This window comes from Oryzias melastigma, linkage group LG24 (genome assembly GCF_002922805.2).
Source record: "Oryzias melastigma strain HK-1 linkage group LG24, ASM292280v2, whole genome shotgun sequence".
NCBI classification, from domain to species: domain Eukaryota; kingdom Metazoa; phylum Chordata; class Actinopteri; order Beloniformes; family Adrianichthyidae; genus Oryzias; species Oryzias melastigma.
Window position 1 is genome coordinate 6,167,535 of NC_050535.1, and position 11,350 is coordinate 6,178,884.

The window sequence follows — 11,350 nt, forward strand, 5'->3', positions numbered from 1 at the left end:
CAGTAAAATGTATTATCTGGTGTGCATCAGTAACTATCAAAACTTTAATTTAATTATTTTTTTCAATTTTTAGAAATTAAAATGTTCTGTTTTCTCTTAAAATTGAAGTAAAAAATGTTTTTTTGGTTACTACAGTTAGTAACCAGAAAATATCTATATTTTTTACTTCAATTTTTGGGGGAAAAAAAGTATTTTACTTCAATTTTTTTTCATCAATGTCCCTTTAGGGCCTCTGTACCTCAGGGGGTAATACACACAATCAATATTTTTAAAAACATGTTTTCTAAATTATTGGTTGAGAAGGTAGTTAAAGGGTTAAGAGAATTTCATGTATTTTTTTGCATCTTAAATAGCAGTTAGACATTTTCTAAATGTTTTATATCAAAACGCTAAACTTTATCTTTTATTTAAATCAGATTACAGTTTGGAGTAAAATGTGAGTTGTGTGCTCTGTGTGTGCATGCTGGAGGTTTTTGCATGCATGTTTGGTCTTTTGATGGAGTCTCGGGTGAGCCAAAGACAGCTGGGATGAGTTCCTGCAACCTGTGTGACTGTCAGGACAAAGCAGGTGTAGAAAATGAATGGCGAGGGAAAAAAACGGACATGTAACCCTATCTCACAGCCACTTTGTAAATGCCATCCTGCATCTGAAGGGGAACTGCGTAAAAACTGAGACTGGAAAGTATGTTTAAAGTTGAAATTCCATTTTTATTGTGAAATTTTTGTGTTTTAGGATCTATGACAGCTACTATTTGAGGCCAAAAAAAAGTGATGAAGGAGGGGTTGGGTTTGTTGCTTTGAAGAGCCGTGGGACTTTTTCTGTTTGTGGACATACTGAGATAACTCTATGCTTTACTTTGTAGTTTCCTCAATTACAAAGATAACATGAACATGGTACCAAATCCATATCATAAAACTTCTGTAATTCTTCATGACGCCTTCATATTTTTATGTTTTGACATCATTCAGCACAGATAAGTGGAGGTGTGTTTTTCCTAATGTTTGGATCCTTTATCCCTGAAAGAAATCCCCTTTGATATTCTGTAAAAGCCAGCCAAATCCGGATGGCGTTCCAGGCCTCCCTGCAGTGATGTTGTAATTGCTTTATCTAGTGAGGACTTCTTTAAATGACGGCCTAATTGAGGGCCTTCGCCGCACCCTTTCCTCGCGCGGCTCCGCGCAGCAATCAACCTGCAGCGCTATCAGCATCTTAATAAAAACTCAAAATGATTGGACCACAACCCAGAACTTCCGCTAGAAATAGGAAAACGAGACGTAGGAGGGGGGGGCTGGGGGAGTAACCACGAAAAACATCCTGACTTTAACTGGCACTGCAGCACAGGATGTTGGAACATTGTGTTTTTTAAAGGAGCGCATGAAAGGAGACATGCAACGAAAGGCCGGCGTTACCTGAAATAAATGAGCCCTAAAGAAATATTTCAGTGTGCAAAAGTGGAACATTTAATTTAAACAAATAAATAACCACCAAGTGGTCAGAAGAAACAGGAAATCAGTTGACCACACAATTATTCAACTGTTTAAATATTAGCTCACATGCTAGTTATTACAGGAGGCATGTTAATTACATAGGGCCCCTCACATGCAGCGTTCATACATGTGGGAACACACATGTTTGTTCTTTCAATGACGTCCGTTTTGGTTTTGAGGCCTGATGGGAAATAGCCTGCTAGTTGTTGAGAAGATGCTTGCATGTTCAAATTTAAGCTTTTTATAAGTTGTTTCAAGACACATGCAAATAACTAAATGTGACACAAAATAAAATTGTAAGCATTTGGCTCAATTAGACATAAAAAACTGACTGACAGGTGATTAATTGTAGTGGTGACTGTGCTTAATTACAGTAATTTCATGCAGAAATGTCTTCTCTAAGGTTGCCAGGTTTTTTAAATTGTCTGCAGAAATCAGCTAAATATTTGAGTGCAGTTTATCAAACTTATTCATTTCTGGATGTCCTATGAAACTTTATTGATCCAAAAATTTTGGGATACACTAGACAAAAATATAAAAGATCTGAAAGTCAGGGCATTTTAAAGAGCCCAAATTGTCTAAACTGATCCCTTGAGTCTGCTTTTAATTTGGAGGAATTTTGTAAGCACAAAAACTGCAGTTCCACAAATGACCACTGGAGGCTGGTTTTACGAGGGGGCAATTTACTACAGACTTCCATGTTATAAAGTCCAAATTGACACCAAAGTAAACCAATGAACCATCGATGAATATCCTGGTTTCAATTACTTTTTAGCTTTTATTGTTTCATTTATTCGTCCATGTATTTGTCTGGTTGTAGAGCTGCAAAACTTCAGGCTTTATATATATATTTTTGGTCAATATGAGTGTCGTTAGAGATAGCTCTGTGGTGGAAATAAACTTTAACCTCATAGCTATTTTATTAATTAGTTTCCAAGTTCTAATTGTGTTGGTTTTGGAAACTAGGAGGTTTAAAAAGCCTTTTTTCCCCAAAGAACCCCCTAAAACTATGCATGTTCTTCCATAATAGAGCATTTGTATGAGAAATGCTGCAGAAACCCAAAACTTTTAGCAGACAGAAGCAGCTGGATTAAAGCTAACATCAGGTGAGATGATGTCATTGAGGAGAAGTGGAATTGTGCATGTAAAGGTTTTTTCTAGAAGCCAGATTACTTGATATAAACATAATCAGGCGTTACTTTTTCTGAAACAGTTTGTTTCTTGTCACAGAGTTAATTGGAAGAAAGAGTAAGTTTTTCCTGAAAGATTCTTCCAGATAATTCAGCTTGTTCATTTCTGAATGTGAGATTCAGAAATTTAACTTGATATTTTTTATTTAAAATATAGACATGGAAAGGAGTGTAGTGTTTGCATGCCAAAAATAAAAGCAATTACTACTCAAACTGAATTGTTATTCTCCTCTATTACTCAAAAATACAACATGATGACTAAAATTTCCTTTTTTCTATTTCAGTGTTTTTCTGAAACACATCCATACACTTAAAAAGAGCAGAGGCGAGCAAAAAAAAAGAGAAAAAAAGCACATAAAGAATAGCATGCATTCACTCAGAATGCTTTGCATGCCTGTGGTGACTCATGACATAAGTGTTGTTTTGACAGAGTTATAAAATAGAGGATCGTGATGATACTTTACAGCAGCTTGTGTACCAACACATTCCTCCCTGGTGTTCACGCCCGTGAAGAATTTTGTTTTAAAACGAGAACTCTGATTGTGCAACTATGAAAGTAAAATGCCCTAAAACATGTAAGAAATGTCTGGAAGGTATAAATAACCGAGAAACAAACCTTTTGTGGATAATTAAGTTTAGAAAACACAATTACAAACCAGAACTGGAAGCTAAGAGATGTTGATTTAGCGAACAAACTCAAATTTAAACTTCATGGACAGATGCTTGACTTCCAGTACTGCTTCCAGATGTTTCGATTTTACACATTCTGTGGGGCGTCAGTACCCACAATGCACCACAGCTCCCCCCCAAAAAACTTGCATAAAAGTGAATTGTTTGCAACAAAAGTCAGATTTATCCCTGCACCAGGGATGCTTCTGCAGCCGGCTCTGAAGCTGTGAACGGTTGACCCTTCCATCCTGAAGCTGAAGATTTGCTTCATGCATCACATTAATGACAAACACATTTACAAGGAGGAATGTTTTTCTAGTTTTCTGTGTGAGTGTTGGGCTGGTAAATGTCTGTCAGATTGCAAGGGTAACAGCGATAAGATGTAAGAACCCCCCGGCTTTCATTTTTTTGAAATTCTGAAAACTGTAGAATTACATGTCAGGCCTCTCCTGCAGAAAACACACAATGACAGGTAAAGTTACGTCGTGTCAAAGTGTTTAAAGATAAGTAAAGGTTGACGTGGAAGTCAACAGGAAGAATGCATGAGAATATATGAACATGCAGATCTCATGACTCTCCTCAGTCACAGAGGTCCAGTGACGAATTCTTTTCCGGCACATATAGAATTTATGATTTTCTACCCTTTAAGAATGTACTGTGAAGCATAAATTCTTCCCCTTAAGCATCCAATTACCCTGATATCAAAGAGCTCTTTTGTTCTTAAAATTCAATCAAATGAATGAAAATTCTTGTGCTGCAGACATGAGAAGTGTTGTAGCTAATTGAGGTTTCAGTTTCACACATTTTTGATTCGCTCATCAAACGGATATAAGTGTGATAATCCGTTTGTTTTAAGCCTTTACTTTAAAGCAGTTTATTGACAGCTTTTAGGAACATTTTGCTGCAAGGAAATTGCATCTTTTTTTAAAAATGATTTTTACATTGAGTGGTTGCAAAAGAAAACATTAAACATAAAACTAAAAATGTAAAAATCGCATGAAATGTATTCATTTTTTTATTTTTATCAATAAAAGGGAAAACATTCAATACAACCTTAAGTTTTAAACTCTAACATGATGGGAAAAAAATGAAAAAAAGGACTGAAAGAAGAAAAACTTATACTGTCTGCCCCTTTAAACAAATCAATACATCAATCAGTAAGAGAGAAAAGCACAAAACATTCTGTCGATTTAGGATATAATTAAAGAAGATTGGGAAAGAAAGAACAAAAATGTACAATTACAAACATCAACCAGTGTGATATGAACACAATACCTCGGGGATGCATAGTTTTTATTTATACTACATATATACACATTGCTCCTTTAGAAGTATTCTGAGTTTTTTCACTTTTTCGTAGCAAAAAAATGTAATTATTATTTTAAGTTGTTGAAAGTATAGAAGTTGCTTCCCAGCTTTTTCATTTTTGGTTTCCCCCATTGTATATAAATGGTTAAGTGAATGGCTGATCCATTTTAGATCAATTTTGACATTCGTTGCTCATTGTTTATAGATTTTTAGCTGTAAAGTACAACATTTATGGACACAATTGTCACTTTTTTTGCAAGTTTGCTTTTGGAAATTGAGTATAAAATCCCTTTTTAGCATATTTTTAAAGATTTGTTAAAGTGTTGATGTCAAAAAGGATTAATAAAGTATATACCTATTGGATTAATTACACACACATATATATACATATATATATATATATATATGTATGTATATAATATAGTTATATATTGATAAAAATATGTGTGTATCAAATTGGAGACAGTAGATATAATAAGTTACTTTTCCCCCCAGACCATTGATGTCCACATTTTTGTATCTCAAAATAACATTGTTGGGAAAATCACCCAACGTATCGTTATTGATACCATAAATATTTAATAAAAACACAATCATTTTGAAAAAAAAACTAAATCAAAATAGTTTTTGTAAGTAGGGATGCCTTTATGACCTTGCCAAAAGTGCTCAAAAGTTGTTTTTATTAAGTATTTTTTTTATTAAGAAAAGGGTAAATTTTCCTCATAGAAAGGTGCAGAAACATTTTAAATCGTGATTAAAACCAAACTATAAACCCCTAAAAATCAGATCAAAGTCTGATGTGAAAAGCAGATGTAATCTTGAGTTCTTGCCTCTTTCCTCACGCGGATTTTCTTGCCATATGTTGTGTCTGGAGTCGACATCCTACAACCATTTCCTTTGCTGCTTCTCCTAATGTTTGTTTAATATACATTTGTTTGAGCTCTTCTGAGACAATCTATCACGGACATGCAGCTCGGAGAGGCCGACACCCCTCGGCTGATTGCTGATGTGAGCCAGGCCTCTAGTGCGCCGCTCTGGGGAGCTGTGGCCTTTGAACTCAAATACATCATAAAACAACACAAGCGAACATGGGAAGGAGCGCCACATTCATTCCATACATCGTACACTTCTCAGGACAATAAATGGAAGCATGAGGTTTTTCTAGTGCCAGCTAACAGATTCAGATTAGAAATGCTGCGTCTGAAATGCGGCGGTGTGCCTTTCCTCACGTCTATCAGCGCGAGTGACAGAGCAGATCAGTTTTTTTAGGCGTGTTTTTGTTTGTGCTGAAAGCTTAAGAGGTGAGGCCTGTTAGCGAGCTTTGTTGTACTGTATCGAAGAACTCTCAATGAGAGGAAGGAAGCTGAAGACTTAGAAACTCAAACCTCTTTGCTCACGCTCTGCAGGTGAAGAAACATTTTTTAGCTGCTGTTATGGATGAGAAACTTTTTTAATTTTTTGGACTGAGGTTCATAAAATCACTGTAACCTGAAAAAATGTTTTCTTTAATGTTGATTAGATTTTATATTGATCTATATCGCCAACTCTCGGATAAATAACCGCTTGACAACTTTTGATTAAAAAATGCACATCTGTGTAAGACAACTTTGAAACTGTAATCAAATTAGAGGTACAATATTGAGGTGGCTCGGCCATCTGGTCCGGATGCCTCCTGGACGCTTCCCTGGGGACGTGCTTCGGGGTTGTCCCACTGGGTGGGGGCCTTGGGGAAGACCCAGGACACGCTAGAGAGACTACGTCTCTCGGCTGGCCTGGGAACGCCTCACGGTCCCTCCAGAGGAGCTGGAGGAAGTGACCCGGGAGAGGGAAGTCTGGGCGTCTTTGCTTAGACTGCTGCCCCGAGACCCGATTCACAACCCAGATGAGCGTAAGAAAATGGATGGATGGATGGAACTATGATTCACCTTCCCTTCAATTAGTTTCAAACCTAGATTTTTTATTTTAAACCTTTTTTGTTCAATTTGTTTATTACAAAACAACAACAAAAAAACAAAAAAAAAATTGAAAAATTCTTCTTTAATTTGCTAAAAAAAAGTGAGTAACAATGATAAAAATAAACCTTACCAAGCCTGCACTGCGGAAACAGAATATTAAGAAAGTTAAATAGAAAAGTGTCTTATTTTTTATCTTATTAAGAGAGTTTTTCAAAATAGCAAAATAGTTTAAGAAAACCCCTTTTTTGCACAAGTTTTCTTTTTAAAATTGTTTATTAATTTAAACTGATCATCTTCTGATCTATTTTAATGTAATGTTGTTTTCTAGGACATAGAAACTCACCTCTGAGTTGTGGGCGGGACTCTTGGTGTGGAGCAAGCCCGCCCCCTTTCCCCCTTTCAGTTGCTTAGTAGAGCAGAGGGACCCGCCTAGTGTATGTCACAAATAGCTCTTTTTAAGCAACATTTCTTTTTCTGCTCCCGATTCACAGCAATTTGAGTACATAAAATACTCAGAAATAAATTTTAAGTACAATTTTTCTACACTTATTTCTGTTTTTGCCTTGTGGTTAAATAAACAATAAACATTAAATTCTTCTTTTAAATGTATGCAAACATGTGCAGGACGGATGGAACAATTTCCTTCCCCCACAATTCAACGGTGTAACAAATGGTTCGGTTTTAAATCGAGAATTGTGCCGTCTTTTATTTAAATTATTTTAGGAAAAGATCCTGACAAACATGAGCTCTTTAGCGGATTTCAAAACTTTTTTTTCCCCATCCTGTTTCCAACCCAAAGGGACGGTGATGTGTGGCGATAACCACTCAGACTAAATGCGCTATCTTTAGTCTAGACACACTGATGTAACTGATTCCTGCTCGCTTTCCTGTCTTTGAAAATATAAGTGAATTTCCTTTTTTTTCTCCTTTCTCCTTCCTTTCTTCATTTGTCTCCGTTTGATTAGAAGAAAATGGCGGAGCAAAAGCATCTTGAGTGGTCGAGCTTTTACGCCACCCTAAAGCAGTCTGTTGAAGATGTCAGTGAGTTTTTTTGTACCATAAACATTTTCTCCTTTGCGTCTAACTGTTGAGGCTTGCTGCTACGACCGATAAGCCCGGCGGGGTGGCAGAAGAGCCTTATCGAGCTCAACCAAACCAGAGGACGTCTGATATCGCTGGCAGAAGACAAACTGGTGTCCTCTATCTTGCTTTTGCTCCCTCTGCAGGTGCTTCTCCCATCTCGTCCCAAACGAAGGGGCCGCACAGAAACAACAGTTCCCCGCTGCGGTGTGACATTCCAGCCGCGCGGAGAGATTTTCTTTGGCAAGATGTTACAGAAATTGAAGTTTAGTGTTTATTTTTAAACTGAAGAGGTCTGTTATCACGTGGAAAGAGGGCTAATTTCAACACAATGGAATTGTGCGTGGCAAGGCAGCAATAGGAAATCTCCTGTTGAGTTTGGACTGGATTATTTTATGAAGTGAAATGGAAACAAATTAAAAAGGAAGAAAGATATTTTTCCTTTTAATTCTTTTTTGATGATTGAAAAGATAGTTGCTGCCTAAATATCCACGAGAATTTAGTTAAACATCAAGTAAAAGATTAATTTTTTATAGTTTCATAGTATACATGTGGTATGAACAAAAATAAATAATTTTATAACCTATAACCTATATATATATATATATATATATATATATATATATATATATATATATATGGGTGTGTGTGTGTGTTATATATATTACATATATTTATGTACAAATTTATAACAATATATATATGTATATAAAATACATACACACACACATATATATATACATGTATATGTGTGGTATATATATTTATATACGTATTTTATATATATATATATGTATATATGCATATAAAATACATACACACACATACATATATGAATATATATATATGTATATATATATGTGTGTGTGTGTGTGTGTGTGTTTAAAATGTATTAATAAATATATAACACACAAATATATATTTATATATGTGGTATATATATTTATATATATGTGTTTATATTAATATATATATATGTGTATACATATATATATATATATATATATATATATATATATATATATATATATATATATATATATATATATATATATATGTTAAGTTAGCAAATAGAGATTTTGGAAGCAAGCACTTTTGAGAAATTGGTGTCTTTATTGAATCTGAGTCAGGGATTCTAATTGGACACAAAACCGCCACATCCTGGTGACTGTGCGGTCCCCCTGCTGCCTCAGAGCTACTTCACTGCAATAGATGAAACATGTTTTAGTGCCCTCCATCCGTGACATTTTCCTTCAGGTCACCGCAGCACTTTGCCATAATTCATTTTTAATTCTCGACTTACAGCACAGTTTGTTTTCGCAGGCGGAGGGACAGTCGGCGCAGGAGGATCCCGACTTGTAGGGCCGAGACAGCTGGTAGTTTCCTCTGCAATGTAGGACAGAGCATCAAAGATTTAAGATGCAGGGATATCACTACGGAAATTTCTTCTGAAAGCTCACAAATGAGCTGTAGAGCAGAAAGAGAAATGAGACAAAGACGTAGAGCTCACGGGGGGCAGTAGTGGCAGACATAGAAGTACTTGTAGGTGGAATTGGGACAGTAGGCCATGGCACAGCCAATCTGGTTAGAGTTGTACCAAACGACCTGTATAGACAGCATCATATGATTCATTCCTGCTTTTTTTCTGATTTAATGTCTGAACTGTGGTGGATTCTGTTGCACCTGGGTGTAATGTCCGACCACGCCTCCGTTAATGGATCCAACTCCATACTGGAAATCCTTCACCTCGTTGTACCAGGCCTGAACAACATTGCTCCAAGAGTTCTGGAAGCTGGACATGTACAGGTTCTCTCCACAACCACTGGCTACAAGTAAGGAAAAAGAGGGAAAACATGCATTTATTCTTCTTTTAATAGTCATCATTTTTAAATTTCCTCTAAATAAGGTCACTTTTTGTAGATCAGAGCTTTTATTTCACTACATACTCTTAAAATAACTCTTTAACCTCTTAAGACCTGGTGATCACATGTGTGGACATCATGTTGTGGGAGTTAACTCTGCTTAACTGGAGTGCTGTGACTACAAAATAAAAGGCATATTTAGCAAAATCTCAGTTCTTAAGAGATTAAACATACAAAAGCATAATTAGAAATAAAAATGTATTAAATTAAAATATAGTTTTTTGCTAAAAGAATACCCAATTATTTCCTTTTTTTGTGTTTGTTTACTTAAAATTATGTATTATTTGTAACACAATTGTTCCTTTAATTTAATGTATATTTTTTATTTTATTTTACTGTGAATAAAGGAAGATTTTACATTTAAATCTTCAATTGAAAGTATTTTTCACATTTTTTTCCTGCTCTTGAATTCTAGGAGAGCTGCAATTTACTGACACAAAAATGCAGGTAATATCAATAAAACTTTTTAATTACTTGAACTAAGGTCTTTTTTTAAATGATGCATTTTTAATCAGTCCAAATTTTACTCCTGAAATATTTACAGAATTCAAATTGCTTTTAAAATTTGAGCTTGTGCAATATTTTTGGGGAAAAAATACAATGTACATCAATTCTGCAAACGTCATTTTAATGAAAATAAGGAAGTTTGAATGCCTGATCACAAATTTACCTAAAACTAACTAAAGAAATAAATCACAAAAACTTTCAGCATTGATTAAAACCAATATATTTGACTCCAGGTTTTTATCAAACTCACAACTGTCCATTGTTAGAGATATTTAGTGTTATGAAGAAAATATTTAGTTAGTACATGCATATGTTGGCAGTAAAAGATGATTTGGTGTCATGAGGAACTTACTGCTGATTTCTCTGGAGCTGGCAGGGCTGTGGGCCATGGAGCAGGTATTAGCCCACTTCTGAGCATTGGCTTCAGCTTCAGTGTTCCATTTCTGTGGGAGGTCAAGAAACCCTCATGACAGACACTTAATTACATGTGTGTGATCTAAAAATGAATTAAATTGTAAAAAAAAAAATTACCATTTTCATCATGTTGCTGGCTGTGAGCTGAACGCTCCTCCTCAAGTCGTTGTGCTTGTTCACAATCTCACTCGAAGAGTAAGGAGTAGCAACTAAACAAATCAAACCAAACAGTGAGCATCAATTTATAGAATCTTGATAAGGATTTATGGAATGATGAGAACAGCACTTACCCTCCTGCAGGTTTGATTTCCAGAGACAAGAAGCAACAAAGAGATTTGTTTAAAAAGCTTCATGTTAATCTATTGCATTTTAACAAACTTTTCTTACATCTTTGAGTTGAAACTCTTCTGAGGCGCCAGACACCTGAGGGGCCGCAATCAGGCCCAGGGCACACGCGAAAAGTACAGCGAACATTGCTTAGGTCGGATCCAGGACTGTCCGCCTTCACGTTTGTCGACGCAGGATTTATACATGCAGGCCTGTGAAAAATAACACACAAACCCAAGGTCAGCCAAGTTTACAGACTGAGATAACATGGCACATGTGAAACCACCATATGATGAGATAAGCTGTCATATGCTGGACAGACAAAACATACTTATGAAATTAGGTAAAAATAGTTTTGAAATGTCAATGTTTGCTGACAAACATGTTTTATTTGTCAAAAGAAAAATCCAAAATTTATATTAAACATTGAACTAACAGGTATTAATAAATATTGCAGCTACTACCTGAAATAAGGGATGATTAAACATAA

General features: G+C 35.6%; 2 protein-coding genes across 5 annotated transcripts in view; one reads left to right on the forward strand and one right to left on the reverse strand.

Annotated features, from left to right (window-relative positions):
- The window catches only part of si:dkey-12h9.6 (macoilin), a 41,576-nt gene that overhangs the window by 13,711 nt on the left and 16,515 nt on the right, over nucleotides 1–11,350 (forward strand). Inside the window, exon 1 of one of the 4 annotated variants that reach the window (XM_024291236.2) lies at nucleotides 10,039–10,059. The exons of 1 other annotated variant lie outside the window; for it this stretch is intronic. In XM_024291236.2, coding sequence (XP_024147004.2) covers nucleotides 10,054–10,059 — 6 coding nt within the window. In that variant the 5' untranslated portion in view covers nucleotides 10,039–10,053. Of the gene's footprint in view, nucleotides 1–10,038; nucleotides 10,060–10,987; nucleotides 11,100–11,350 lie in introns of those variants that run through there. 2 more of the 4 variants (XM_036210383.1, XM_024291237.2) reach the window with 2 other exon arrangements.
- LOC112158064 (cysteine-rich venom protein TEL1) lies at nucleotides 8,784–11,056 on the reverse strand. Its single transcript, XM_024291244.2, has 8 exons — nucleotides 10,921–11,056; nucleotides 10,824–10,827; nucleotides 10,651–10,742; nucleotides 10,472–10,562; nucleotides 9,374–9,516; nucleotides 9,201–9,295; nucleotides 8,994–9,076; nucleotides 8,784–8,893 (listed from the first exon to the last, which is right to left on the reverse strand). Exons 1-8 carry the CDS (start codon nucleotides 11,005–11,007, stop codon nucleotides 8,886–8,888), a joined length of 603 nt encoding a protein of 200 aa, XP_024147012.1. The 5' UTR covers nucleotides 11,008–11,056; the 3' UTR covers nucleotides 8,784–8,885.

Excerpts from the sequence above, each read along its gene's own strand:
- LOC112158064 (XM_024291244.2), bottom strand. The coding sequence starts at position 11,007 with ATGTTCGCTGTACTTTTCGCGTGTGCCCTGGGCCTGATTGCGGCCCCT. Across the intron at positions 9,296-9,373 it reads TGGTCGGACATTACACCCAG|GTCGTTTGGTACAACTCTAA; the intron begins GTGCAACAGAAT and ends CTGTCTATACAG. Across the intron at positions 9,077-9,200 it reads GTCTGCCACTACTGCCCCCC|AGGAAACTACCAGCTGTCTC; the intron begins GTGAGCTCTACG and ends CCTACATTGCAG.